At 45.5% G+C, this 27,367-nt stretch overlaps 1 protein-coding gene across 1 annotated transcript; it reads right to left on the bottom strand.

Moving 5' to 3' along the window:
• Positions 1-12,416: 12,416 nt before the first annotated feature.
• Positions 12,417-21,125, bottom strand: OSR1 (odd-skipped related transcription factor 1). Its single transcript, XM_084201605.1, has 3 exons — positions 20,743-21,125; positions 14,670-15,362; positions 12,417-14,132 (listed from the first exon to the last, which is right to left on the bottom strand). Exons 2-3 carry the CDS (start codon positions 15,314-15,316, stop codon positions 13,997-13,999), a joined length of 783 nt encoding a protein of 260 aa, XP_084057731.1. The 5' UTR covers positions 15,317-15,362; positions 20,743-21,125; the 3' UTR covers positions 12,417-13,996.
• Positions 21,126-27,367: the final 6,242 nt, after the last annotated feature.

Raw genomic sequence — 27,367 nt, 5'->3', positions numbered from 1 at the left:
TGCATTGGCCTGGCTCCACAACCACGCCAAACCATCACAGACAGGACTCCAAATGAAGCTTCCAGCAGACTTCCTTTAAGCAGGAGGGTATGAAAAGCATTGCTCTCCTTCCTAAGGAATACACTCATGATACAAGAGCTATAATTCCCAATTTTAAACATTGTCCTACAGACATCACCAAATGTTGAAATTATTGCATCCCTAAGATTGGTAGTTTTTTAATGGCATGCGAGATAAGATGTTTTTGTTGTATAAACAAAGACTTTAAGTCTTCATTTTAACTGTGTACTCATGTCTCAGAGTCAAGAGACCCATCCCTGACCCACTTCACAGGCTGGCACTTTTGTATCTTTGGAAGCATGTTATCTAAAGAACCAACAGCCATGGGTAGTTTGGATGTTACCCTTAAGACAATACAGGACACTAAAGCTGGGCTTTCTAGAGCTCAAACTTCCCATTCAACCTTTGTAATAGCAAGAAATAATAAACTTATACATGTGACATATAACTCATGCCAGCCTACACAGACATCATGCCTACAGAACACCTATTAAAAATTAAGTAGAACAATTTCTATTTTCATATAATGCAGATGAAAATGTCAAAATATTTAAGTAAAAGTATTTTATCCTCCTCTTCAAACTGATTTTTGCAACAAAAGCTCTGGCATGGGCATTGACTCAAAAATAGATTCTGAGACATTCCAACATGACCGTAAACCCTTCAGCATGATCATGATTTTTGCTTCTGAATCCATGGATATTTGTTTGACCCTGACAAGACACTACTCTGTGTCTGGAATTAAAGAAAATAAAAATATGGCATCTGGCTTCTGCTTTGCCAGCATAAGAGGAGCCACCAAGCACTGTCCAGCCACCATATGAGTACAGTGAGTTAAGCTTCACCTCTGTTGCAAAGTCCAACTCTAAACACTACTCCTTCTCCTGCCAGATGACCCCTTTCTGCAAGTTCCCAAGTTTCACAAGAAAAAGGGCAAGATGCAAACTGTGTTCAAGTCCAACTTGAATCTGACCCAGTTGGAATAAGAGAAGAGAATAAACTGCCACCCACACACAATTTGCAAGCAGGAAATAAAATTCAATTGTTTTATTTATGTATATTTATTTCTTTATAAGTATCTTCATTGTGTACTACCAGAGGATGAGTGTCTGGGTGTTAGGCTGGGGAAAACACTGCAATTCATTTTGTATAGAAATATTCTTTTGCTGGTTTTGTTAATTAATATCATCAAGCCACAATTTCCTTGAATTTTGCTGGCATAATTGATTCAGACACCAGATTTAAAGGAGCAATACATAAGTATTCGTGGAACCCATAACTGCAAAAATATTAATTGGAAATATTACTCACACATCTAATCAGGAAAAAGGAATGTTGCCAGGCAGCCAGTCCAGCCAGTGACAGCTTGAAAAGCAAATATTGGCTGTCCACACACAATTTACGTAGCAAAGCTCATTTGGACAACATAAACACTAAAATACTCTCATATAGTAAATATTTGTTCATTAATTTGACTAATTTTGTTTTATGCTCTAAACAAACATTCTGAATATATTTTTATTTTCTCCTCTTTTGCCAAACTTCTGTTACAGATTGCTGTATCTAAGTTACAGACTTAAACACAAAGCCACATACTATGTGGCTTTGTATGCTGCACACATACAAGCATCAGTGCTAAGTAGGAAGAGTGGCTGGTTTGATTAAAGTGTTTTGATTCATTTTCTACTTCATCCTAGATCACAAATGCTGTTGATTTTGGTATCTCTTCAACACATGCTGTCTAAAGCACTGACATCACCTGGTGAATATGGGATGTTGACTTGTGACTGTGAACTCTTTCCATGACAAAAAGATTAAAAGAATATCGGAAAAAGTTCTCAAATTGAAATATTATGATGTGGTATATACCATAAAGTGATCAGACAAACCTTTGGTACAACTAACTCACAATTTTAAAGCCAAAGCCATTTTGTAGCAAATTTCCTTTTGGCAGATCAATTCTCACTTCACATCAGCAGAAAACGTGGAAGAGGTAAGATTACCTTCCTCAATTAGCTTGTCAGCATTTTGAAGGATTAATCATTCCCAAGGTTCAAAAAGTCTTGAACCCTTTCCTGAAATAATTGAGAAAAACTGTAAGCTCTACTATCTAGACAAGAAGTTGCCCATAGGTCAAAAATGGTACATAAAAGCAGCCAAGAAGCCACGTGTGTTCCTATTCATACATGCATGTTCAGACAGGAATTACTGCCCTGGGCAATGCCAAACTCAGGAGTAGTTCATATTCTCAACATGATTTGGTAGCTCTTGCTTCTGAGAGCAGCAACACAAAAAAAACCCCAAAGATTAATAAATACTATTTTGGAAATAGAGAGCCAGATTTAGTATGTCTTAACCACCTTTCAGTGTCCAATTTATTATTTTTTCAATCAAAAGTACAAGTTATAAATTCAAGATGTGTTGTTTTAAAAGTCCTTTTTATGCCTATAAAACTAGGCAGAAGAAGCACTGTAGTATTCTAGATAGCCTTGAAATATCACCATAAAGTGAATAATTTCACCCTAAATATATTTAAGCTATATTTCTACATGTTTTTTCATTTCTGTCATGTATTTTTGTTTATATAAATATGCCAATTTTTCTTGCAAAGAACATTTGAACTTTTTGTAAACTGTTCACTTTCAATCTGTTATGCAAAACTTTTTACCTGTGTTCCAAGAATTTGTTCTGCAATAAGTTTTTGAATCCAGATCAGGAAAATAGCCTTTTAAGGACTAAATTGATTTATGGCTTTATCAAGTCAAATGTGTTTATTTGCATTTTTTCCTTGTTTTGTATGTTGACAGCAAAAAAAAGCAAGAATAAGAGGGGGACACGGAATTCCACATGGAGATCTCCACCTACCACATGAGAAATAAAAATACTACTACATGAAGCTATTCTCAGTTTTTGGTCCACTGAGATTTTTGATAACCAGTTTAACAGTTAATAAACACTTGCACAAAGAGACAGCACGTGGAGAAAACAGCATCTCAGAACTTTCTTTAGATTTTACAATGTTTCACTATTGAAGTTTACTGAAGAATACAAGCAAACACATCAGTATTGTAATGAGAGCCTGATACAAAACTTTCTTCATCTCAGGCTGACCTCCCAGTCTTTTATCAGCATAAAATCCAAATGTAGGAACTTAAAATCAGTTTACATGACTTCTCTTACCCTGGCTAGAACAGGCTAATTGATGTTTTGTGGTACTGCAGCTTGCTTTCTCCATAGCTGGCTTTTCATTACAGCCGTTGCTACATTGACTCATAGGGCTCAGTGTCTGAAGTAGGATTGGGGCCAAAGACAGAGTTGCTGTGCCACAGTTCCCTTTGCAAAGCAGCAAATGATGCTGGATGTCTGATGCTGGACATTTTAACATTAGTGAATCTATGGCATTCATTTATTAGCATAACAAGACTGTGCTGCTGACCTGCTTCGCTCGTTAAATTAATGGAAGTTGGAGAAGCTAAAAAAGAAAATCCTAGAGGGGTTTCATTTCTGTGCCTACTTGGTTGGATCAGTAATTCCTTTTGTTTTCATTTCTTTTCTCCTGGCTGTATAACCAGATGAATTTGTTTTAGATTATTTTCCTATTAACTAAAATTTCCCAGAGGTTCCTGGTATTTGCGTTCAGCTATTTCAGTAGCAGATATAACATTGCACTGGATACACCATCTACTGAAACAATGAAGTTGTAAGGAATGTTCCCTACAGATGTTTGACCTAAAGGGTATTGGAGTTGCCAAATCCACCTTTGAGTCACACTCTTCTCCATCTGGAGATCTACAAACACTGGTCCAAATGCAAGGAGTGATTTATAAACTGGGTACTCTACTGAAACCAACAATCATGAATTTAAGTTCCAAAATCAATGCTGTGAATGCTAAACACTTGCAGCCAACAAAGACTTTAGTTGGGACTTTCTGGCACTTTGTATCTCTGAAAATTGGGACACCATGAATTTGATGCTTGTATGTTAATTTTAGAAGTTTGGCTTTGGAATTCTGACTTTCAACTGTTCACACTTCCAGGTATGTCAAGCCTCCCTTGATCTTTTTCTTCCATATTGTCCACAGTGGCAGGAATTGGTCTGAGAAACATGCCAGGGCCAGACAGATTTGTACCCATCATTTCTGCTTCTTTGTTTGGCCATGGAATTGCCCTGAAGAGAGGCCTGTTCTCTCCTTCACCATTCAGTCCCTTCTGATCCATCTCATTGCTCTCACAGGAGTGTCAGTGGTAATGAGAACTTTGTCCTTATGATCAGCTTTATCTGTGCTGCTTCTACTTTTGCAAGATTGCTGTTGAAGGGAATTTGGAAGTCTCCTGCACCCCAGGAGAACAGGACAGTATCCACCCAGGGATAAAATGCCTGTCTTGCTAAAATCATGATAACTGTATAATAGATGTTTCTCCCAAACTCAGAAAAAATAAAAACCCACCTGGTAAGGAATACAAGACATCAGTAAACAAGACAAAAAGTCTGCAGCTATATTTAAGACTTAAATTTTGTGCCAGAGGAAAAGACAAGGAGGCTTTGTTGATCACAGTTTCTGAGTAAAAGGCACGAATCACTGAGTCCTCCTTGCTGACTGTTTTATACTGAGTGAAATCTTGCAGGAACTTACTGTTGTTTCCATAATGTGATAATCGAGCTGTTACCAGTCCAGTGGAAAGGTTGTGTTCCAGAATATTAACAATTCTATCTGGTTTCCTCTTCTGTTCACTCCAGTGGAGGGAATTACTTTTGTTACCCTTCATATGGTTTATATGCTTGATTAGGTACATTGGAAAGCTAAGGAAACTGGACCATTCATTTAAACACTGAGGTGCAGAAAAAAGAGAGTTTGAAAAAACACTGTGTTTCTGCGAATTTTCTTCCTTCTCCATTTTGAAAATCGAGTTTTCATTTTTGCAGCACTTTGACATAGACTTATTAATCCATTGAGGGAAATAAACAGCTGGAAATAAACGTTTCCCAACTGCTGGAGAGACACTAACTGTTTCCTAAGCCATATCCAAGTGGTCACCAAATAAAAGCATAAGGGAAAACCAATTCTTGGCCTGGATCTAAGTCTGTGCTAATGAAGAAATCAACAGTAGAGGGCTGGGTGAGTCATCCTTCTTTAAGTATCATCAAATATCCAGCTTCTTAATTATTTATTGGTTGCTATGACCAGCAGCCAACACTCTGCTGAGAGTTGTTCAGGGCAGCCTTCACCACGCAGTCTAAATTTGGCATACCAGAAGTATCCAGCAATTCACTGGATGTTCAGTAGACATCCAGCAATGCACTTGAGGGGTGGTGAAAGCCAGAGATGTTTGTAAAGTGTCAGAGAAGTCATTTTCCAAGCAAAGTGCATTTTGAGGGAGAACACAAAAATAAGGACACAATAGGCACCAAATGAATTAACTGGCAGTTCAAAGGGAAGTCATGGAAAGTGGCACATTCTTGATGGTCTGAGATTTCTCCTTCTGCACAGATGATGTTATTTCTCATGTCCCTTTCAAGAACACTTACATAAACCCAGTTTCTCATGTGGAAAGAGATAGGGAAAAGAACCTGCCAGCCTGTAGCCAATATAGTTTCACTCCTAATACAAAATTTCCCATCTGAAGTGAAAAAAAAAAAAAAATAATCTTGGAAAAAAAAAATAATCTTGGGAAAAAGAATTTTGTTAAAGTTCAGATCAAACAATTCCGAAACAAAAATGAAAGCATATAATTAGCTGCCCTATCACCATACTCAGTTACAACAAAATGCAACTCACAAGAAAAAATACATCCACAAGCCCTCATGACAGTGTGGCCAGCTAAAATAACCCCTGAGCAGATCCCAGTGAGACCAGCTGAACGTCAGACTGGAAGAGGCACCAGCGTGAGGCTGCAGGTGCTCTCTGCACACACCAGAGACATCCAGGAAAGAGGAAAATGTGCAGAACAGAGGTGGCTGTGCCTGGAACACTGAGGTGGCCTCAGAAGTCTGTGTAAGTTTAGGAAGAAACATGGGGAATTGTTATTCTTGAGGCCTGATAGTTCGACTAACATGAGATGGAAGTGCAGCGGACACTGAGATGGCTGAGGCCCCGTGGAGGATGTAAGCCTGAGATAAGGAAATGCTGAGTCAGAACAGCAAAGCCTGGAGTCTTCACCTAGGTCCTCTGGCCAAGCTTATCTCTCGGTGACCCTACAGGCTATTCACCCTAACCCTTACAATTGGTCAGTTCCCAATCCCCCTAACCCTATATACGCAGCCATCCTGGCCCATTCTGGGCAGAAGAGCTGCCGTGGGAACCCTTCACAACCCTGCCAATAAACCATGGTGGGATCTCCCAGCCTGCCTTCTCCTCTCTCTCCGTCTGCTCTGTGGAAGCCACTGAGGCCGCATCTGAGCGAGCAAAGAGCTGAAATTATAAAAGAGCTGAAAACCACTAAGAGCTGATAATCACTGAGCTCGCAGAGGTGTCAGGCTTGGGGCACTCAGGGTTTGGACACTCGGCCTGCGGAAGGCTGAGCTGCCCGGCCCGAGGCTGCTCGCCTGAGGAACCCTGGACCCGTCTCACTGTCCGGCTAGAAGAGGCACAGTGGTGAAACACATGGAAGAGCCTGAAAGAGACTTTTCCTGGGTGGAGGAAGAGTCCCACAGCCCTGTGCAGCTGTGTATTGCTGACATCCTGCTCTGTTCTCTGCCATGCAGTGCAGCCTTCCCTCTGGACATGTGTCTGTCCAGCCTCGAGGGCTGTGGCAGGTGAGAAAGGACAGTAGGGTCAGGAACATACTCATCAAGATGGAGCCATTCCCAAAATAGCACACAGACCTCATCTACCTCATATAACTTTAGATGAGATCTACTTTTCCCTATTTTTTTATTTCCTAACTGGTAAGTGTTCTCCTCTCTTCTCTGAAAACATACCTGAGACTTCTTTTTTTTAGCCTAGTACTGAATTCCTGGAGAATGAATAGATAAAAAGCAAGCCTCAAAAGAATTTCCAAGACATATATAAACTGAAATATCTTTACATACATTTGGAAGAAAGCCATGTTGTGTCTGGACAATCCTTGAAAGGATAAAAAAATTGTTAAAGGGATTAATCATTCACTCATAAAATGTGATTGAGCGGCTCCAGTTTGAAACCAAAAGGCCAGAAAGAGAAAAGGTGTCATGATGAGAGAAGGCTGGAAATTATGAGGTTGCTTGGAACAAGTGAAGAAAGCAAGACCATGAAGAGATGAATTAATTCAGAGACTTGGTAAAAGAAAGATTTGTAGTGAATGTCATTCGGGAAGACTTACTTGAGCTTGATGAGGAAGACCAGAGGGTAACAAAAAAAAAAAAAGGTCAGATTGAAATAGAGTCATCAGATCCAGTGATGTGGCAAATAAAAATAAAGTTTCAGCAGCATGTAGGCAAATTAAAATGGACCTGAATAAAAGGCAGAAATGCAGATAAAAATGGGCAGGACATGAATTCTATCAACACTGAAGAAGAAAAAAGATGAGAGAAAGAAGTATTAGAAATACTAATTTAAAAACCCCAATATTACCTGAGAAATAAAGAATGTAGAAGAAAAAAAACCAAACCTATCAAGTCTCTAGTACAAGTGATGTATTGATATATTAATATATTCTGTTGAAAAGCTAGTAACACTTTCTTTTTTTCCTCTCTCCTAAATGACATAGACTAATAGGGATAGAAGACAAAGTGGTAAAATAAAACTTAGGAAAATTAAAAGTAGACAAAAAGGTGATAGTTGGTCTCAATAGTATGGGTTTTGTGGCTGCAGCAAAACCATTAGTAATTCACAACTTCAGCTGTAAAACTAGAATAGCTCTGTTTGATTCAGTTGATGTAAAAGAGATGAACAAGCCCATAATCTCAGATGTCTTTATTACACACAAATAATGTAAAAACTATTGAAAATTAAATGTGACTTCCATCACTCACAGATCTAGTAAAGACAGAAGGCACATTAGAAATCAGGAAAAGAGGCATGACATTCATCCCTTGGGAAGGAGTTGAGGTCCCTCATATGACCAGAACACATGTTCTTCTACTCAGACTTAGCAATACAGTTCTCTAGTTGTTCAAATTGACTTGTTCCTTAGAAGATGCAATAAGAAAACAAAATGAACTGACCTTGCAAATAATTTAAATGATTAGTGGTGACAAACTCTGTAGACAAACGCTTGGTAGTCACTGACACTGATCAGATTGTTGGTTTACTTTTCAATAGCCACTGAGTCAGGAACTATAATGCTGCTATAAACTTTTCTATATGTTTGGTGCAATGTCAGACTCCAGTAAAGCATAGGAGTAAAGTTTAGGGGCAGTCAGCACTAGCATCCAAGTCACAGGCAGAGGACAGAATGCCCTTTTTAGTGAATTACCACATTCTCATCAGGTATAACTGGTAATGGAATTACAGCCCCAGAGAGCAGCATAGAGGCAGATGTGAACTGGAAGGGGCAGAGACATTTGAGCATGACAGGGACCCTGGAAAAGCCAGGTCTGATAAAGGGCAGAGGGAACAGCTCAGCACAGCCCCGTGCTGAAGCCACTGCTTTGCTCACAGGCCTCCTGCTGGTGCTCCTGCTGGGCACTGCCCTCTGCCGTGGACACAAGTTTGCTGGGGATCAGTGGGACCTGCACTGGGCCTGTGGACAAATGCAGAGTTCCATCAAAAGCTGGGAACATTTCACAGCAGCTAGGCTGCTGTTTCTTTGAAGTTCTGCTGGATGCTGAGCACCCTTCAGCCGCTCCTTGAGTTTAAATAAGGTAAACTTGACTGTGCAAAACAAGTCAATGGCTTTGCTTGTGTCTCCCAGACTGAGAAGTGATTCTTCCTAAGGGAAGGGAAGCTTCATTCACTGCTGCAGCGCTCTGAGCAGTTAAATATGCATGTGGCCAAAACTGGTCCTTGTAAAACCCAATTGACTTCATTCAAAAAACTCCTGTAAAGATGACTGATGTCATTGGAGTCCCACCAGGGATGAATTTGGCCCATGCCATTCCTCCTGTGTAGTCACTGGATAGGAATGTAGAAAAGAAAAGCATACTGGGCTCTAGAACTCCATCTCTCAACAAAACTGCCAGGGCTGGAAAAGAATTACACGTGAATGTAAATTTGTCGTCCACAGTCCCTTAGATCACCCAGATCAGCCCCTGCTTTCAGTTGCCCTCAGACGAATTGGAGTTTTTCCTTTCACTACTGAGGGTTGAGCAGGAGTTCCTACGTGAGTGTGCTAAGTCTTCTGGGACCAAAATCAGCAGCATTACTCCCAATTTACAGATGAAGAAACTGAAACAGGGAGCCTGAGTTGCTTCAAGCTTACATGTGGTGACAGAGGTAGGAAAGGTATTGAAACTACTTATGGCTGCTCACCGCTTAGGCCTTGTATTCCTGTGATATATCTTTTATTTTCCCTCTCCTTTCCTCATCTCACTTCTCCCCTGCCCCCAACCCCATCCACATTGTCTCTAGCCACACAACTGGGAAGCTGGGATTAATCCATCCCTAGGAAAACTGGGATTAATATACAACTCATGCGGAACCTTTAAAAACCCAATGATTTGTGGTCCCCTTTTCAGAGGCACATGCAATCCACAGCTGAAAAGTAACTATTTGCTGTTCCAGTGCACATTCTGAGAGAGGCTTTTGCTCTGTTTCGGGAATGTACAATGAAGACCCCATCTGACAGGATTTCTTCCTGCATCTAACAAAAAAACAGGCTTAGTAGGCTGTGCAGAATCAGGCTCTTGTGGAGTACTAACAGTTTATGGGCAGAAAAAGAATGACTGGAATGCAAAGGGGGGGAAGAGAGCAAGAGATGTGCCAACACATCCTTATGTTTTCCTTCTGTAACTGGAAATGGTTAAAAATAAAGAATTAAAATATAAAAATCTGTGTTTTCCTTATAAATCTTGCAGGAAGGGGCAACTAGAGTCAGGTGTCCGGTTTTTTTACTCTTGCAAACTCCCATTCAGTGATGTTGTTATGATGAAAATGCAAAATTTAAAGCAACTGTGAAAACAGAATCAGCTCTCGATTGGCAGACAGAGGCCTAAGTTTTATTCACTGCATGAATGCCAAATTAAAACACATGTAAAGATAGAAAAGAAAAAGAAAGAAGGCAATTAATCATTTAAATTGTGATCCTGATTCAAAGAGCACATTTCCCATCTAATTCCTTTCATTTATTGTGGGGTTTAGTACAACTTATCTCTTCTGACTCATGATTTCATCTTTATTTTGTTTTCCTTCAAATCACTGAACTGATACTGCCTAGCAAATTTCAGAATGCTGGAGGGAAAAGGCAAACTGTTCCCGCATGCAGCTGGGAGCATGACCAGATAGATAGCCTTTGTTAGCACCAGGGCAAAAGTGGCCTTCTGGGAGGAGGAAACACACACATATTTAAGTGTAGTACAAGTGGCATTGGGAGTTTGTATGTGCATCCTGTGCTTGGCATGCCCACGTAGTTTTATTACATCTGTATTTCCAGTTATGTCAGTTCTGGAGGTTTTCTTTTTCTTTTTAATTGCACAAAAAAATGCAGGTCCCAAGAAATTCTTGGCAGTCAGATCACCAAGCTTCAGCTTTTCAAATGAAACGCTTCTCATGCCCAGCTGGGAGGAGTGGTTTCTCCACCTTTGCGACCCCGCAGCTCTAATGGTTCCCAGGAACCAGTTACTGACACGGTTTCTTACCTCGCCACGGGTGTTTCGGTTTCCCGGTGTTAAGGAGGCGGTGGAGAGACCGTGGGAAAGCCTCAGCGGAGTGACCTGAGTCCCTTCCTCCCTCCCTGTGGACCCGACTCGGGTTTCTGCCTTGTAGTTAAGACCCTTGAAAACCTGGTTCCGAGCAACAGTGCCCTTTACTTTCTCGCTCGGCAAAAGGATCCCGGGCGCATCCTTGTTCCCTTACTTGGTGCCAGGAGCGACACAAGAGGGACGGGGAAGTCCATCGGGGATTTTGTCTCTGCTTCTCCGTTTAGAAGGGGACAGAGGAGGATGAACCACCCAGCCTTCAGGCTGCCCTTAACGCCGTGTCGATGCTCGGGGCTGCTGGTCCGCCCTCGGCGCGGCGCGGGATGCGACGCCCCTGGCCGGGCAGCTGGGCACGCCGGGGGCGGCTGGCGTGTCCCATGGAGCGCTCCGGGGCAGCGACCCACGCCGCGGAAAGGCGGCCGCTCCTGCGGGGTTTGTGCAAGGCAATCCCTCTAAACCCTCACGGAGGACCGGGGAGAGGCGCGGGAGACGACACCTTCTAATTGCCTCCGAGAAAAGCTGCCGAGCAAACAACCCGGACCGGCCCGGCCGCGCGGAGCCAGCGCCGCGGCGGATGCTCCTCGCTGCAGCCGGGCTCCGCGCAGGAGATGCCGGCGGAGCGGCGCGCAGGGCTCCGCGCTCGTCCCGCCCTCCTCCCACGCAGGGCCGGCCCCGGCTGCCTGCAGGTTACTGCGGACTTCACCCCGCACCCCTCACTTGCTGCTTTTCAGATGCCAAAACCAAAAGTCTTCTCGCCGCGTGAGAAGCGAGTGACGGGTGGGAAGCAAAGCCAAAGCAAAGCCGAAGCAAGCCGGCTTCAAGCTCTGCCCGTGCTTCCAGCCCCCGCAGCTCGATGCAGGCACAGGCAGCATTTCGCATCCCGAGCTCCCCGAGGGCCTTCCCACGTTGGAGGTGGGTCCGCAGCCCGTCCTGCAGCCTTTTCATTTGTTACGGTGCGCTGGAATGGGTGTCCAATAAATAAGAGGGGGAGAGAGGTTTCTCCCACTCCCCTTACACTAAATGAGTTAGAAATGCACCTTTTTTCCTGTCCTTGATAGGATTCTTTGACCAAAAAAAAAGAAATAATTACTAAAAGCGGCAGGGGGGAAGGCGAAAGGAGCGGCACTGGACCGAGCGGCTGGCTCGGTGAGCGTCCGCGCTCCGGCCGAGCATCCGCGCCGCGGCCGCGCAGGAGCCGCCGGGCAGCTCCGAGGTCACCTCTGCCGCGTCGCTAATTTGCGAAAAAAAAAAAAAAAAAAGAGGCTTTTCTTATCGCGGAGGCACTGACTTGTGACGGGAGGAGGAAGGTTTGGGGTTTGCCGAGAGGACGAGGAAGGACGGCGGCAAGAGGCGCTTCAAAGGCTCCAGCGGATGCCCCAGCGCTGCGCTCTCTCCCCCGTCTCGATCCAAAGAGGTTTCGCAGTGGAATAAACATCTCTGATCTAAGACAGCTGCCGGGAATCAAAGGCCGCCCCAATCAGCGCGGAACCGGCCGAAGATGTGACTGAAAAATGCCCTCTCTTGACAAACGCGGGGATGGGGGTGCGAAGGTGTCTCTCCCCGCAGCGCCTCCAGGCACCGAAAGCAGCAACAGTTCACCCATTACTCATCTGATTTGTTTTATAACACTTCTGACACCTAATCTTATCAGCTAATACCCACGATTTAGTTGCCCAAGACGATTTTTTTTCCTCACTAGCGGCAAAATTATTGGACTCTCCGCAGATATTTACTTTTGTCAGCGTTAAAAAAAAAAAAAAAAAAAAAAAAAAAGCCAAACCAAGAAAACCCAAAAAAAAAAAAAAAAAACCCCAAAGGAAAAAAAAAAGGAAAAAGGGTAGAAAAGGAAAATTAGAAGGGGGAAAGCTAATGCATAGAAAAAAAAAATCCAGACGACTTTCTAAGGTTCGTAGAACAGTAGAAACAACCACTGAGGAAATAACTTGACCGAGAAAAAAATATCAAAAAATAAATAGGTTCTGAATATTGACAAAGAGGGTTTACCAGGGAAGAGATCAGAGATCTGAAACAAAATGAACACATATGTATTCCATGCAGATTTGCCTGTAAAATAACAATTTATTTTAATACTTAAAAACCACACACAATCCAGTGATAAATGTCAATTACCAATAATCAGCATAAAGTGCCAAACAGCCATACAACTTTTTTTTTTTAATAAACAGAACTTATTGGAATGTCTCTTAATTTGAATACACTGTTCAGAAAGCCAGCATTTAAAAAAATACGCTCTCAAGTTGAGATTTGTTCTCTCACACCAGGACACACGAAGACTTTAAGTACCACTAAAACCATGTTGTGCATACCGTCAGTTTGACGTATTGCCATCTTTCTTTCCTCTGGGTTTTTTAAATAAGTCCAGAAGTTACAAACTTCCTCACAGCACACTAGACCACAAGGTAATAAAAGAGTTCTCCATGTCCCATGAACACTGATCTGTCCCAACATCAGGAACCCGTGGGTCTGAGATCTGGATGCATTTTCTAATGCATCATAGGACTCCCCACTTGAGAGACTTAGGTCATTTCCAAACATTAATTTTCTTCTTTTCTGAAAACAAACTAGCAAATGAGATTTGCAAGTTGCCCCTCTCCTTGTCTTAATGGTGCTGTGATGAGAAACCACCATTTTTCAGTTCTTAATTGTCTTCTGGAATTCTTTGTATTTCCTGAAGTGTAAAAATAAGAAGCTTTATACAGTCAAAAAAAAAGTATAAAATAAGAGTTTGGATTTTCTTAAGTAATACTTTTGGAAGCTACGATTTTGGTTGGTTTTTTGGGGTTTTTTTGGGTGGGGGCAGGGTTGTCGGGGGTGTCTTGTGGGTTTTTGTTTGGTTTTAAAGAGATTCCTGTCCAACACGTGAGCACCACCTTTTGGCATAAAGTTTATCAAAGCCACACAAGTCAGCTAGCACTCTCTGTATCATTCACATATATTTTAAATTCAAAATAATCTTTTCACCCACGACTTAGGAAGTTAATTGCTTGGACAGGGGAATTGAAAGGGTGCAGATTTTGCCCTTTTTAAAGTAGAAACCAAAACAAAGCACAAAGTCCAGTGCTCCCATCCTGCAAGTTTTGTTTCTGCTCTAGTTTTGGTGTAAAGTCTGAAGGGGAGGAAAAGTTCCTAGAAGATGGAGATTCAACACTTAAGTTTGGCAGGTTTCAGTTCCTTTACTTGCGTGTGCAGTGTCTTGTGGACCGCTAGTGTTCTGGACTGGCAAAATCCTTTCCCGCATTCTTGACACTTAAAAGGCTTTTCTTTAGAATGGATATATCTAGAGAGAGAAAAACAATTGACATGTCAGAAATAACTGGCCTAAACTCAGCAGCAAGCCACCTGAGGAAGAATAGGCTCGACATTTCTTACACCTACTGCTGAGATTGAGAGTGCTGGAGCGCGGTTCTTGGACAATTGTCAGTATGCCTGTGTGCAAGAGAGGGGGGCATCAGAGGGTTAGAGGGTGCACTTCTTAGGGATATAGAACTTCCCTTTTACTTTGGGGTCACCAGACTGTGTGTCCTCATGACACTTCTGAGTGATCATAGAGGCAGAATGAGGCAAATGGAGGGTGAAAACATCTGTAGAAGTAAAAAGGAGGCTGTGAAAGTTGTCTTTATGGAGTGAGTGAGGTATGTCTTCCACTGTGAGTTACCTGGGCTCTTTCACCAACAGTGGGAAGAGGAAAAACTAGAGGGAACACTCTTGGTTGGATAGGTACTTAACCCTTCTTATAAAAATCTTGAGTGTGGATTGGTAACAGGGAGAGTACAAATACACAAGGGAAAAAGAACAGGAAAAGAAAAATAGCTACCTGTGATCCCTCAGGTGATCCTGTCTTCTGAAAGCCTTGTGACAAATATCACATGTGTAGGGCCGTTCGTCGGTGTGGGTTCTTTCATGGATCAAAAGGTTGTAGGACTTGGTGAAGTGCCTGCCACAGAATTTACACACAAACTCCTTCTTGGTTTTGGATGGTAACCTTCCCCGCGTGGGTTTCTTTTCTGGAGAGAGTTTAGTCACCTCAAGCAAAGACCCCAGCCCTGCTGGCGAGCCCTGACTGTCTGCCTGTCCCAGTTTAGAGTGGTCCTCTTGTGTGGCAGCCACTGCTAAGTTGGCAAAGTCAAAGCGGGGCTTGGCTTTGAGGGTCATGTTGGCAGCCTCTTGCTTGGGCTGGATGACATGTGGGAAGAGTGGGAAGGTGGGCAGCTGGAACCGTGCATCCACCAGGCTGGAGACGCCGGGCACTTTGGAGAAGGAGGAGCGGGGCAGATGCATGGCCGGGTAGCCCAGAGTCCACTGGTGCAGGTGCACGGCGTGCAGGGCACTGAAGCCGTAGAGGTTGGAGAGGTGGTCAGAGGGCACGGCGGGCAGCCCGTTGAATGCTTGCAGGAAGGAGTAGTTGGTGAGCTGCAGGGAAGGATGGATGGGCACGGGGGCCGGCAGGGTTTTACTTCCCATGGTGGCCGCTCAGGAGGAGGATCTTCAGAACAGGGGAGGAAAATATCTGGAAAATAAAGACGGGGGGGAAGAGGAAGAAGTAGATTTACATTAAAACCAAAGCACCTTACGTCACCCCTAATCAATATCCCTCTCCAAAGCCGCAGGATGAGGATGCCTTGGAATTAGAGAGGCCTCACCAGGTCTTTGCTGGGAGTGCATCCCCAGATTCTCCCTCTCCCCATCTCTCTCTCGCACACAAATGTTGTACTGCATTCACAATCGTTCACTTCCCAGCAGCATCCCCTGCTGTGCAGATTTCCAATGATCTTCTACACGGGGACAGCCGAGATGCCATTTTTGGCCCAAAAAGCTCAGTCATCTCCCAGTAATTTAAGATCCCTTCCTAGGTGACCTCAGCCTTTAGAAAATAGTGAGATACTGCCCACTACATCTGTCCAGAGAAGCTGGGTTTAGCCCTGACTCTGGAGGTGGTGCTGGGAAGGGTGCGGAGCTTGCTGCCCCTGGGTCACTCAGCTCCCTGTGGTCGGGCCTCAGCCAAGCCTCTGAGATGATGGAGGCACTTGGATGCTCAGAACTGCATGCTCTCCCTCTTTCAGAAAAATAAAATGAATTTGGTGAAAAAAAATTATGGGTAAAATACCTGCCAAAGTCCTTTCTCTTGTGTACTGCAAAAAGAAATAGGAAAATGCTGAATTTGGGTGACAAACCTGAGATGTCGTTTGCCCTTCTCAGGGAGAAGTGCCTGGCTTCAAGCCCACATCCTAATCTAAGCAATTGCTTAATTTTAGCCCTTCAAAAGGCTAAAAGACGAAGACTGGCGAGACCCTTCCCATGGGGCACCCAGACCAGCAGCTGCAGAGCCTCAGCCCTTCCCTGGGCTTGGTGCCATCACTTTGGTCTGGGTTTCAGGGTCCTGCCAAGCCCCTAGCCTCTCTTCTGGGCCAGATCCCTACATGTCCCACCCCACAAGACAGAGGGGAAAATGCTACAAGGCAGCAGCATTGAGGCACATCTGGCCCAGTCTGAAAATTGAGCCCTGGCTGCTGTCAACCATTTGGCAGGAGATGTCTCCCGAGGGTTGTTGGTGGGGACACAGCTTCCTCCCTTTGTGGGTGTGAGAGAGCACCCATGGCTTTTGGAAGAATCATATCCCTTCAGCCCAGAGAGCATCCTCCTTACTGCACAGTCCTCAGCTTATACTGACTTTTCCCTCAGCGAGCTCTGGGATTTGCCTTCAGCGGGGCTATTTGCTGCCAGAATCCCCACATGTTTGCTGCAGCGTTCCCATAGGATCCACACAGGGTCTTTGTAAGATCCTGACTGGGATCCTCCTGAGTCATGGCAGGTTCCCCCACAAGATCCCCACGGCAGACTCTAGCAGGGTCCTCGCAGTATTCAGATTAGAGTTCATCCCCATGTGAAGGGTAAAGCCCTTTGGAGAAACAGAGGCAGCAAAGTACAGCAGAGCAGTAATTGTCCCTCTGAGCTGGAAGTCTGGGGGTGTGGAAACTGCTGGTGGAAGAGGTCTAAAGACCAGGGAAACAAATCTGATTTATATGTGTGCTGCTGCCTGGAAAGAGGAGCTGCGGCTGGGAGGGTGTGAGAGGGAGAAGCTTACTCTGAGCAGCTCTCTACTCCGGGCCCACCTTTCACTTTGCTTTACATAAATCAGCAGCAGGAAGAGAGACTCAAACCTTAGACGAATTCCACTGCAATGACCCAGAGTAAGAGATTGTGACATTTTTTGGTTTTCAATTGGATACATTTCTGATAGTGACTGATTGAAAAATGCACATATTATATTCTCTATTCTCCTCCCTTTCCTCTTTTTTTCCCCCCTTCAATTTTTTGGGGGGTTTGGGTTTTTTTGTTTTGTTTTGGAGGGGGTTTTTGTGGTTGGGTGGTTTTTTATGTTGTTTTTGGTTTTTGGGGTTTTTTTTTTTGCTGAACTATTTAGGGCTGTTGAACCAACCAGACGGTTTTGTTGCTCTACTGGGGATATACTTTTATTTAGTTAGTGCTGCCTATACACTAAGCATGTCCACATCACAGCACAAATGCCTCAGCTGGTGACCCCAAGGACAAAGTGCACAGAAAACACTCTTGTCCTCTCGTCTGGGTACCTGAAAATGTCTGTTTCTGTCCATCACTATGGCTCCATGTCCGTTTCCCTGTCTAGGTAGCTCTAGATCTCTCAAACATGAAATAGGCTGCTACAAATGAAGTTTATCCCTCATTCTTTCTTTGTATTCTTAGAAAACACTAAATATGGAATATATAAGCAGAAATCTACTACGTCAATATGGGTAAATTCTCTCTTTAAAACATTTTTAAAATTCTCTTTTGATTTTCCCAATAAAGAACAAGGCACAAACCAAGGAGAAATGCAGTCAGGTCATAATAGCATCCCTTATGCCCACAATTTTTTGGTTTTTGCTAGAGCAGGTCTGTTAAATTAAAAAAATTAAAAATCCTAAAAAGGATGAAAAAATAACAGACAATAAGGGAGTAAAAGAAAAAGAGGAGAAGAAAATAAGAAGAAATGAGGAGGTGGGAGCAGACTGTTCACGTTACTGCAAGTTTTTTGGCAGTTTTCCAGAAATGTAAGCTACGCTTTTGCTCTGCACGACCGGGATAGTCAAAAATACGGATGAAGAGCAGGCTATTTCATAAAGTCCCCTCACTTCGGGACATCAAAGTGAATGTGTTTCACAGTGTAGTAGCTCTCTGGTCTCCCACTTGCCCGCAGAGAGATCAACGTTTCTTTGATTTCGGTGTCACCTCCACCTTTAATTCTGCTTCATGTAAACAGATCGTTATCGGGTCTTCTTTTTTTTCTTTTTTTTTTTTTTTTTTTTTTTTTTTTTTTTTTTTTACAGAAGAAGACCCCGCGAGTTCTCTGCTTGAATACCCCCCATAGCAATAAAACTGTACGGGGTTTTCTTTTTCTTTTTTAACACAAAGTAGCTCGGTGAGTAATTAAGAACAAAACACTTGTGTTCTGACTGAAACAAAACCCACTCATGCCAAGATAAATTTACCCTGCAAAAAAGGATCATAAACTTGAAAGTCTACATCTGTCTCCAGCTTTCTTACCCTTTGCCCTGAGTGAAGATATGGTAATGCTATTGTCCAGTTGCCACTGTTTTAAGACCATTTCAATGTTAACCTTCCAGATTAAATTCTACCTACTCTATGAGCCAGAAAAAAAAAAATGTACCCAGTTTTCTGCTGGTAGCACAGCAAGAGGCGAAATTAAATTGATTTTTAAGTAATCTTGTGACTAGTCGGTATTTTTTCTTTCTACATTGCATTATCAATTTCCGATGTATCCTTTGAAAGGGATATTTGTTACATTAAATACCTGACTCATAAATAATGAGGTTTGCTAATTAGTTCCACATGGAAGAATGGAGGAGGTAAATTACCCTGAGAACGTTGCTTATTTTTACAAACATGATAAAGTAGCGGGCATAAAATGATGCATTCTTGCGACAAACTACAGCAATCAAGTTCTTCCGTAAAAAAAAGTTCCCCAGTTTTGCCTGAATTTTTTCAAGTCTGGTAGCCCTGTCCTCTCGGCTGCACGCATCGGTGTGCTGCATTTTGCCACCAGGTCGGTTATTTATTTTGTCTTCTTTGTGGCAAAGAAAATTTCCCTTCCTAAAGTTAAAGCAGAGAAACGGAGCTTGCAAGTTATCTGTGTTTGGGAAAGTAAGTGGAAAGGGAATAAAACTGCCCTTTCGCTCCGCATTTTTCGAGCGTGGTGCTCTTGAGGAATAAAATGCATTGTTCAACACAGATTTATTCAAAGTATTAATGAAGTGTGCAGAATCTATTAAAGCAGGTTTATTTGGGGCTAATTGAGCGTGAAAGAGTTAATTACTAACATTAATGAGGACTGGAAGGACTCAGTCAGCGTGTGCCTTGGATATCTCCGCTCAATCCTTATAAAATCATCATTCACATTTTATCACGAAATCGGTGTTGACAAGTCTCCCCAGACCACCACTGCGAGCGCGGGTGAACGAGATGGGCTTTAGTTTCTCAAATAATAATAATAATAAAGAATAACGAGTGCACCAGCGATGGCTACATTGCCCGGGGCAGCCTTTCTCCAGAAGAGCAGAGATCCCCGAGCTCGGGCCCCGGGGGACAGCGGCTGCGGGGCCGCGGGCGGGAGCGCGGCCCGCGGCGGGCGTGGGTGGCTGTGCGGGACGGCCGCAGGGGCCAGCTCCTCACCTTCTCCCCGCACAGGTTCTTAGGCAGGTTCGGGGGTACCGTGTGTGCGCGCTTTTGCAATCCCCTCGGGTGTGGAAAGGCCCCCAGCGCAACATTCGCCCTCGCTTTCTCCCTAGAGAAATACCCGGTGCCTCCCCTGCACAGGAATACATCGTCCTGCCTCTCTCCCGGCCGCAGAGAGGATTTCTTGCCTCTGCACTCCTCGCTTCCCACGGCCACAGCACGCATAGCCGCGGGCAGGGGCGAGGCTTTGCGGTGACAGCCGCGGGGGCAGCCCGGGCACGGCGGAGCATCCCGGGCCCGGTCCCGCAGCGGGGCTCGGCCGCGGAGCTGCAGCCCCGGGGCCCCGGGCCCAGCGCTGCCGTGGGGGTCGGGCCTCTTTCTCAGCTGACTCTGGACTTACTGAACTGGACCTACGGTGCACCTGTCCGGGACCCTCCTGCCTGGCTCACTATCTGTCAACAATTCCTGCGGCGCTACAATAATCTCCAAAATGCTCTATTTTTATAGTTTCCCTGCCAAAAGCCAACGATAACAACCAGACTCTAATCCTCGGCTTTGCACTGACACTTTATAGGCTCGGTCTCGAGAGAAGCTTAGTCTCTCCTGCGCTGAACTTGTTTCGATCAGACAAATATAAACATCAGGCTCATTCCTGTTATGGCCTTGGGAAGAAAGAGAGAAGGCTTTTCGGCTCCTAAAACACTAGAGTTGCAAAAAAAAGGAAAAAAAGAAAAGAAGGCTCTCAGAAATAAAGAAAGAAGAGAAAGAAGTGGAAAGAAATGCCAATAATAGAAAGGAGAAAAGCTGGAAGTTCAAGGCCGTAAAGGACATGCAGGCTTCTGTTTTGCTCGTATGTGTCATTTTTAGCTCGGGTTTGAAACACTGCTTCTCCGCAAGAGGGGAGACACAACTTTGAAAGAGGACAAGTCTTTAAATAGCATCAAAATATCCGAGACCCATGTGAAGGCTTACCCCAGCCCTCCGCCCGCCCCAAAGAGAACAGTCCTCCTCACGTGAACCACAATATTCACGCTTCTGCACCATCCAGCGGATTGTGGGAGGGGATGGGGGCAAAGAAAGAAAGGAGGTAGAGTAAAGGAAGTGTTTGAATCGATATCCCCAGCCCCCGAGGCTCGGCAAAACAAAACCAAACAGAATGAGTTGTTCTTTTTATTTACCTAATCCCGATCTGTGCTCCACCGCTGGCAGCAGTTAAAAGATCCTGGGCTAAATTGGAGCTGGTAAAATAAAATAATGGAAAAAAAATAGGAAAAAAAAAAAAAAGGAAAAAAAAAAAAAAAAAGAAAAAGAAAAACGGAGGTTGGGCTAGGTCAGTGTCTGTGCTGGCCCTGGGGGGCACAGCTCACCCCACCCACCCCACTGCTCCTCCAGCGGGTACAGGCAGATCCGAGCGGGGCCAGGTGTCCAGGTGCTCCGGCCGGCGCGGCCGGAGGTGCACTCCCCGCTCCCGCTCCCGGAGGCGGCTGCGTGCGCTGGAGTGCGAACGCGCCCGGGAGCAGTCGCGCTCAGACTGAACCGATCCCTTCCCTCCTGCCTCCTCCTTATTTCAACCCCCCCTCCCAGCTCCCCCCTCAACCTCCCACCGCACTCCGGGCATGCGCACGCGGGGAGAAAGTTTCTGGCTGGGAAGAACCAACTTTTCAACCCGCTTCTCCGGGAGGCACGGCAGCTCGGGGCTCGCAGCCCCCAAACCTCTCTTCTCTCCCCCCGTCCCCGCTCCCGCAGCCTCTCCCGGAGCGTCTCCCCAGGGCCCCCCGGCCGAGCGTCCTCCCGGGGCCCGCGGGTTCCCCGCTCAGCTCCGCGGGCTCGGGACGCTCCCCCGGCGCCGCTGCGCGGCAGCGCTGCCTGCGCCGATCCGGCCCCGCCGCTGCGTTCCGCACCTCAGGGCTGCGATCCGCGCCGAACCGCGCCGAACCGCGCCGAACCGCGCCGAACCGCGCCGCTCCCGGCCGCCGCGCTGCGCCCCCTCCCCGCCGGGCAGAGCCGCGGGACAGGACTCACCGGGACCTGCCCAGAGGGCGGGAGGGGGACAAAGGCAGAAAGGATGAAAAAGTGGGGGAGGAGGGAGGGAGGGAGGGAATCTGCTCCCGCTGGATGGATTTAGGGATCGCAAGTTGTTCTGCCTCTCTGAGAAGATCCTCAGAGAGGATCCCGGGAGCCGCTTACCTGTGAGGGGTCCACCCCCGGGAGGACGCTTCCTCCGACCGTCTCATCATCCCTCCTGCTCCCCACTTTCCGCCCCAGCGCCCCTGACCTGGGTGTCTTCCTCCTGTCCTTCCTCCCACGGGCCGGGAGGGTCTCTCCCCGCTCCCCGGAGGGCTTCCACGGCGTGCGAAACTCCGCGGGTTCCCCGTGGATAGGGAGCCGCGAAGCTTTGCTTGCGTCCGGAGGCGACTGCCCGGGTGACACAGGAAAAGCAAAATAACCCTCGAAAGAAAAAGGTTAAACGTGCTTTATAATTAATCCTGAGGCCGTAATCTCCTCGGTTATTTGTTTTTCTATTCATCCATCCATTCACACTCCTTTAGATCCGGGAAGGGGAGAAAATTGCTTGGGTATATTACATTGTCCCGAGAAGCCAGGGTAATATAATACTCGAGCGAAGACAGATCCGTCAGGATAACACGGTACCGTGCTCTGGGACACGCATGTGTCTTTTTATTGTTCAATTGTTCATTACACTCCTGTTATTACACCTTTTTTTTTTTCACCATCTCCGAAGGAAAAGCAGGCAAACAAATAAAACCAAAATCAACAAAACAGCAACAAGAAAACACTAAGTTATCATCCTGTAGAATAAGTGCTCATGAGCATGACAGTAGCGTGATGAAGCAAGCCTAGCCCTGCCGTTTCAACCCAAAATTCTCACTATTTTTATGAAAAATTTGGGGTCCATTGCACTCTGCTCCAGTCAGGCGAAGAGATTTTCGTTCCCTTTTTTTGTAAAAGGGTGGCATTTTTATGAGGCAGAGGGGAAGGAAAGACGTTCCCAGTTCTTCAGTTCTCTCGCATTTCGTGTTGGTTTTTTCTCTCTTTCTTTATTATAACCCTCACACTTTCAACCTCCCCCCCCCAAAAAAAAACACACCACAAGAAACAAACATACAAAACATCCCCCCGGACAAGCGAAAAAAAAAAAAAAACAACAACAAGGAAAACCCTCAAAATCCAAACCCCTAAATCTCGTATTTTCATTCCTGTCGAGAATGTGATCCTGTGCCCGGTGCTGTAAACTGACTTCTTTGAATAAGTTTGCATTTTCAAATATAGTTTAAGTCCAGTTGTCTGAACACGAATGTAAGATTCCCAAGTGTCCCCAGACCAAGATACACACCACAGATAGGGTCTTCTAACTGGAGATGTATCTTTTCCCATAGGAAAAATCTTGTTATAGCTGAGGGTGGGTGCATGCACTAATAAAACAAAAGTCGCAATTCTCTTTAGAGAAATAGCGGATTAGCTGAGACGGTAAACACAAAACCAGCTACGATACCTGCACGTGCTGCCTTTGAGGGAAAAAAATAAAAACCATGCACTTTCAGGCACAAACCCCATCATTCTGAAATAAATACTTAAACATCGAAGTCCGTGGCAGTAAATGATCTCATTGTCTACGGGGGAGGGAGACACAAAAAAAATTATTCCCACGCGAAAGTAGTTTATAATCAAAGCAGATCGTTGACAAATCATTCTATTCTAGAATATTCCTGGAAGCTGTAGCTGTAAGCTGCCTGGATAATGTGTCGTCTAATATTTACGTATTTGGTAAAAAATAAAAATATTTGGACTTGTCAACCTACTGGCGGTAGAACTGAAGTTCCAGGTTAACTGTCTTGTTAAGTGCATTTGTTTTAAATATATGGCGTTTAAGTTATGAAGCGTATGTTGTTCCAAAACCTTTATTCTCGAATGGATTTTTATGATGTCCCTTGCTAATTTGCATTATGTCAACTTACAGCGGTGGGGAACCTAATACGGGGAACGGGGGACAAAACCACTCCGACACGCAGGGAATATGCTGCGCTTTTCCGCAGCGAAGATCTGCTGTCGATTAGGAATGTTACGACTTCAAGAGAATTGTGAAAAGTGAAGGCATCTGCTCCCAAAGTTAGCCACGTTTGTAGGATTTAGACGTGACAGCGAAACCCAATTCGTTGCAAGAGAAACCTGTGGGATGACTGGGGAGACCGGAGCCCCCATTCCTGTTTCCCACCTGTATCCCCTTCCCAAAATCATCCCCGTCCCTATCCTGTCCCACGTAGCTGCAAGTCAAAGGCCCCCAGTTCTATGGACCCCGTGTTCGGGGAGCAGCATCCCGGACGCAGCACACCGGGGCTGCCTGTCCGCTGCGCTCCCGCAGCGCCGGAGTCGCCGTCGGGCGCTGCCGCCTCGCTCCGGTGCCGTCGGTGCCGGGGCTGGCGCCCGAACCGGGGGGAGCGGCTCAGCGTCCCTTGCGGAGCAGACTCAGGGGGCAGGGGGAGAACATCCGAGGGCATTTCCCCATCGCTCCCGTAGGGAGCCTGTTGCGCTTGTCACCTCCTCTCTAAGGAGTTCTGGGTTCAAGGGCTAGCTCTGCGCGCTGCGGGCACGGGGGATCGCGCCTCCTCTGGGTCACGCTCCTCTGGATGCCGGTCATCCCTGGATGCACCTACACGCGTGCTGGGAGAGGGTTACACAGCCTGACTGATGTTCCTCTTCCCTGCTGCAGCTGGAATACCCAACTTCACCCACTTAACCTTTGCAAGAAAAACGATTCCCTGCCCCATTCCATAGCCATGGGCAGGATAAAACTCCCTTTTGCTTCCGTGGGACTTTCTGCCCACGGGGGAACTGCGCTTGTCCCTTAAAATTCTTTAACTGAGAAGAAACAACTGTGCTACTCGCGAAGCATCATCCGCCGCTGGGGCTGGGGGGAGCAGCGGCTCCGGCGGAGCAGGGGGAGGTTCGTGTGCTCGGCGAGGCCAGGGGCTCCGTCGCCCCCGGAGTCTGGCGGAGGTAGAGGCGGTGGGTGGGGGGGATGGCTGGGCAAAGCCGCCTCCTCTCGGCAGCCCCTCAGCTCCCAACACTCCCGGGAAAGGAAGCGGGAGCAGGACCGAGCAGCCGGCAGCGCTCGGCGGAGGTTGCGGAACTTCACCGGGAGGATGGAGCAGCCCCGGCGGCAGACACGCAGGGGAGAGCAGGCACAAGTGCACTCAGCATTGCTCTCCTTGTCCTCACGCCTCCCCGGGCAAGGTGTAACGCCCCCGTTATCTGTGGCGCCGGGGATACATATACATATCTATGTGTATATGTGTATTCTGCTTTTCTTCGCCTTGCCTGGTTTCTCCTCTTCCTTCGATTTTGCTGATGGTCGCAGTGAAGGATTAGAGCGTGTGGACTCTGCCCTCCCTGGAACGGCCCGGACTGAGTTGAAAAGGGGGAGTCAGAAAGGGGCAGGGAAGGCCACGGGCTCTCGGGGCCGAGAGCGGAGCGTGGCCGGGAACTGCGGGTGGCCGTGGGCGCCGGGCAGGGCCCGCGGGCAGCGCGGGCGCTCCCGCACCCCCTTTCCCAAACTGATCCCCCGCTCCCTCCTGCCCACAGTTCTCTCCTCAGGTTCCTTGTAGCCTTAGTACTTTAATAGCCGCTAATGACAAGAAAGGGAAGAATAGGGGCGAACAACGCGGGTGGAAACTGCTCCCGCGGTGCGAGTAAACGCTCTTCAAATAGCAGCTTCCGCCTCCATCCCTCCAAAAGAAAATCGGTGCAGAGATGGTTATAACGCTGTTCTGCTAGCTTTGGAATTTTTTGCGGTTTTTTCCAAACTTCTAGGGCTCCCTGAAAATAAAAGCCAAACTTTGGAACATCTCCTTTTTGTTAACAAGGGAGAAATCGTTCTTGCTTGATTGCGATGCTGGGATGTAACCCGGCGCTTTAATGCATTACCGCCCTTCTCTAGGGAGTTGCTGCGGCGGGGGAGAGATCCGCGGGCGCGCAAGTCCCGGCTGGCCCCCCCGCGCCCCGCGCAGCCGGCGGGGACAGCCCTCTGCTAGCAACTTCTGCGGAGCAGGAAAGAAAATCCAGAGCACGGAATAGAGCGATAGGGGATTTGTCTTCTTCAAGAATCACAATGGATTTTGCAAGCAACTAATTAAGAGCAAGATCCCCCCCACCACAAGTCCCCCGCCCCACGCACCCCTTGTTTGCAAAGCGGTGTGAAGTGGGTTGTGTAAATGATTCCACTTTAACTTCCAGCCCCTTTAGATCACTAATAATGCCGTGGTGGTGCTGCTCACACTGGTGCAGGGAGAGTCAGCATTTCCATTATAATTTCCTATTTTCAGGAGTTTTTACAGTGGTCATAAAAATTCAATCCAGGCTCAAACTTGGCATCCTAGGGCTCCTCCCAGGAGTCATTTCTTTTTGTTGTATTTGAAAGAGGAAACCATTTATCTGTTTTTACATTGAGAGAGAGCAACAAAAGGAAGCAAAAGCAGGGTTTGCAGAACTTTTTGTATTTTATATCACTTGCTTTTCCTCAGCTTTACAGTATCTGCCATAGTTGTTAAAGGAGTACAGTACACAGTAATTAATAACACATGAAAACCCATCAGGTTATAGAGAAACCAGGGTCTGCAATCAGAACAGGTCATATAAAATACTCTTTATCATTCTGAAATCCTTTGCTTTCTAAACCAATAATTTATTAGCAATACATCCAAAATGTAATTTGATGCTGGGGGTCACTTTGATTCAAAATTAACTGATCATTTTGAAATCTGAGAAAGACTTTTGCATATGCTCATTTTTGAGAAAGTTCTTGCATGTGCTCATTTTTAAGGAAAATTTTGTAAAAGTACAGATGTTTTCACTGCAGATTTGAGAGATCTATCCTCCAGCCTCCTCTAAGCAAGTATATGCACAACAGACAAATAATCTTTGGATTTAGGTGTCCCTAAGTATTCATTTATATGATGGATTGTAATGGCTATATGGTTCCCTTGAAACCATTATGTTCTATCAGGTCAAAACCAGCTTCTTAAAAAAGTTCATTTAATACAAGGGTGGCTGGAATGATTTGTGCACATTACATTTGCTCACATACAATTCCCATATCTGCTGGAAATTGAGTAAGGATTTAATGATCCCAGAGGAACTGAAGGCTTTGGTGACATGAGCTCCAAAGGGGCCTGTGAGACAAAGACTAGTGTGAATTGGGACCCTGAAGTGGAATGCCAGTGAAGCCTGGACATCACATCATTTTGCTGTGGATTATGCCTATGCCACATGTTTTAAAGGGAAATCCTTTCTCTACTGCTATAAAATATACATTTCTGCTAGCATGGAAACTCAGTAGGGGTATCCTCCAACGCATCCAGCTCTGGTTTGTCTAGGAAAAAGGATGACCAAGAGCAATCTCTCAGGCTTCAAACTGTTGCTTCTAGGTAGTATTAAAAGATACATATGAAAGAAGAGTTACATGTGCACACATATAAATACATATACGCTGGAAAAGGGAAGAATCTTTGTATATATACAGAGAGATACTAACACAGACAGCATTACAGGATGAACAATGTGGGTAGGAGGACATCTATATTGAATGAAGGAATATTAGTGACCTTTATACTTTTACATTTTTTTGATTGATATGTAACTTGATAAGGCTTATCTTTACTATTGTTAACACTTAAAAGAGGACTCCATAACTTTCAGTGAATAAAGACAACATTTATATGCCATGGTCTGTCAATCACAGGACTGGAATCACAGGACTGGATTCCAGAAGATTTATCTTCCATGGAG

The sequence above is a fragment of the Fringilla coelebs genome (genome assembly GCF_963513975.1).
Source record: "Fringilla coelebs genome assembly, chromosome: 3".
NCBI lineage: Eukaryota > Metazoa > Chordata > Aves > Passeriformes > Fringillidae > Fringilla > Fringilla coelebs.
Note: the sequence above shows the minus strand (reverse complement) of the source record. Positions and strands in the feature narration are given on the sequence as shown.

Excerpts from the sequence above, each read along its gene's own strand:
- OSR1 (XM_084201605.1), bottom strand. The coding sequence starts at position 15,316 with ATGGGAAGTAAAACCCTGCCGGCCCCCGTGCCCATCCATCCTTCCCTG. Across the intron at positions 14,133-14,669 it reads GATCACCTGAGGGATCACAG|ATATATCCATTCTAAAGAAA; the intron begins GTAGCTATTTTT and ends TTCTCTCTCTAG.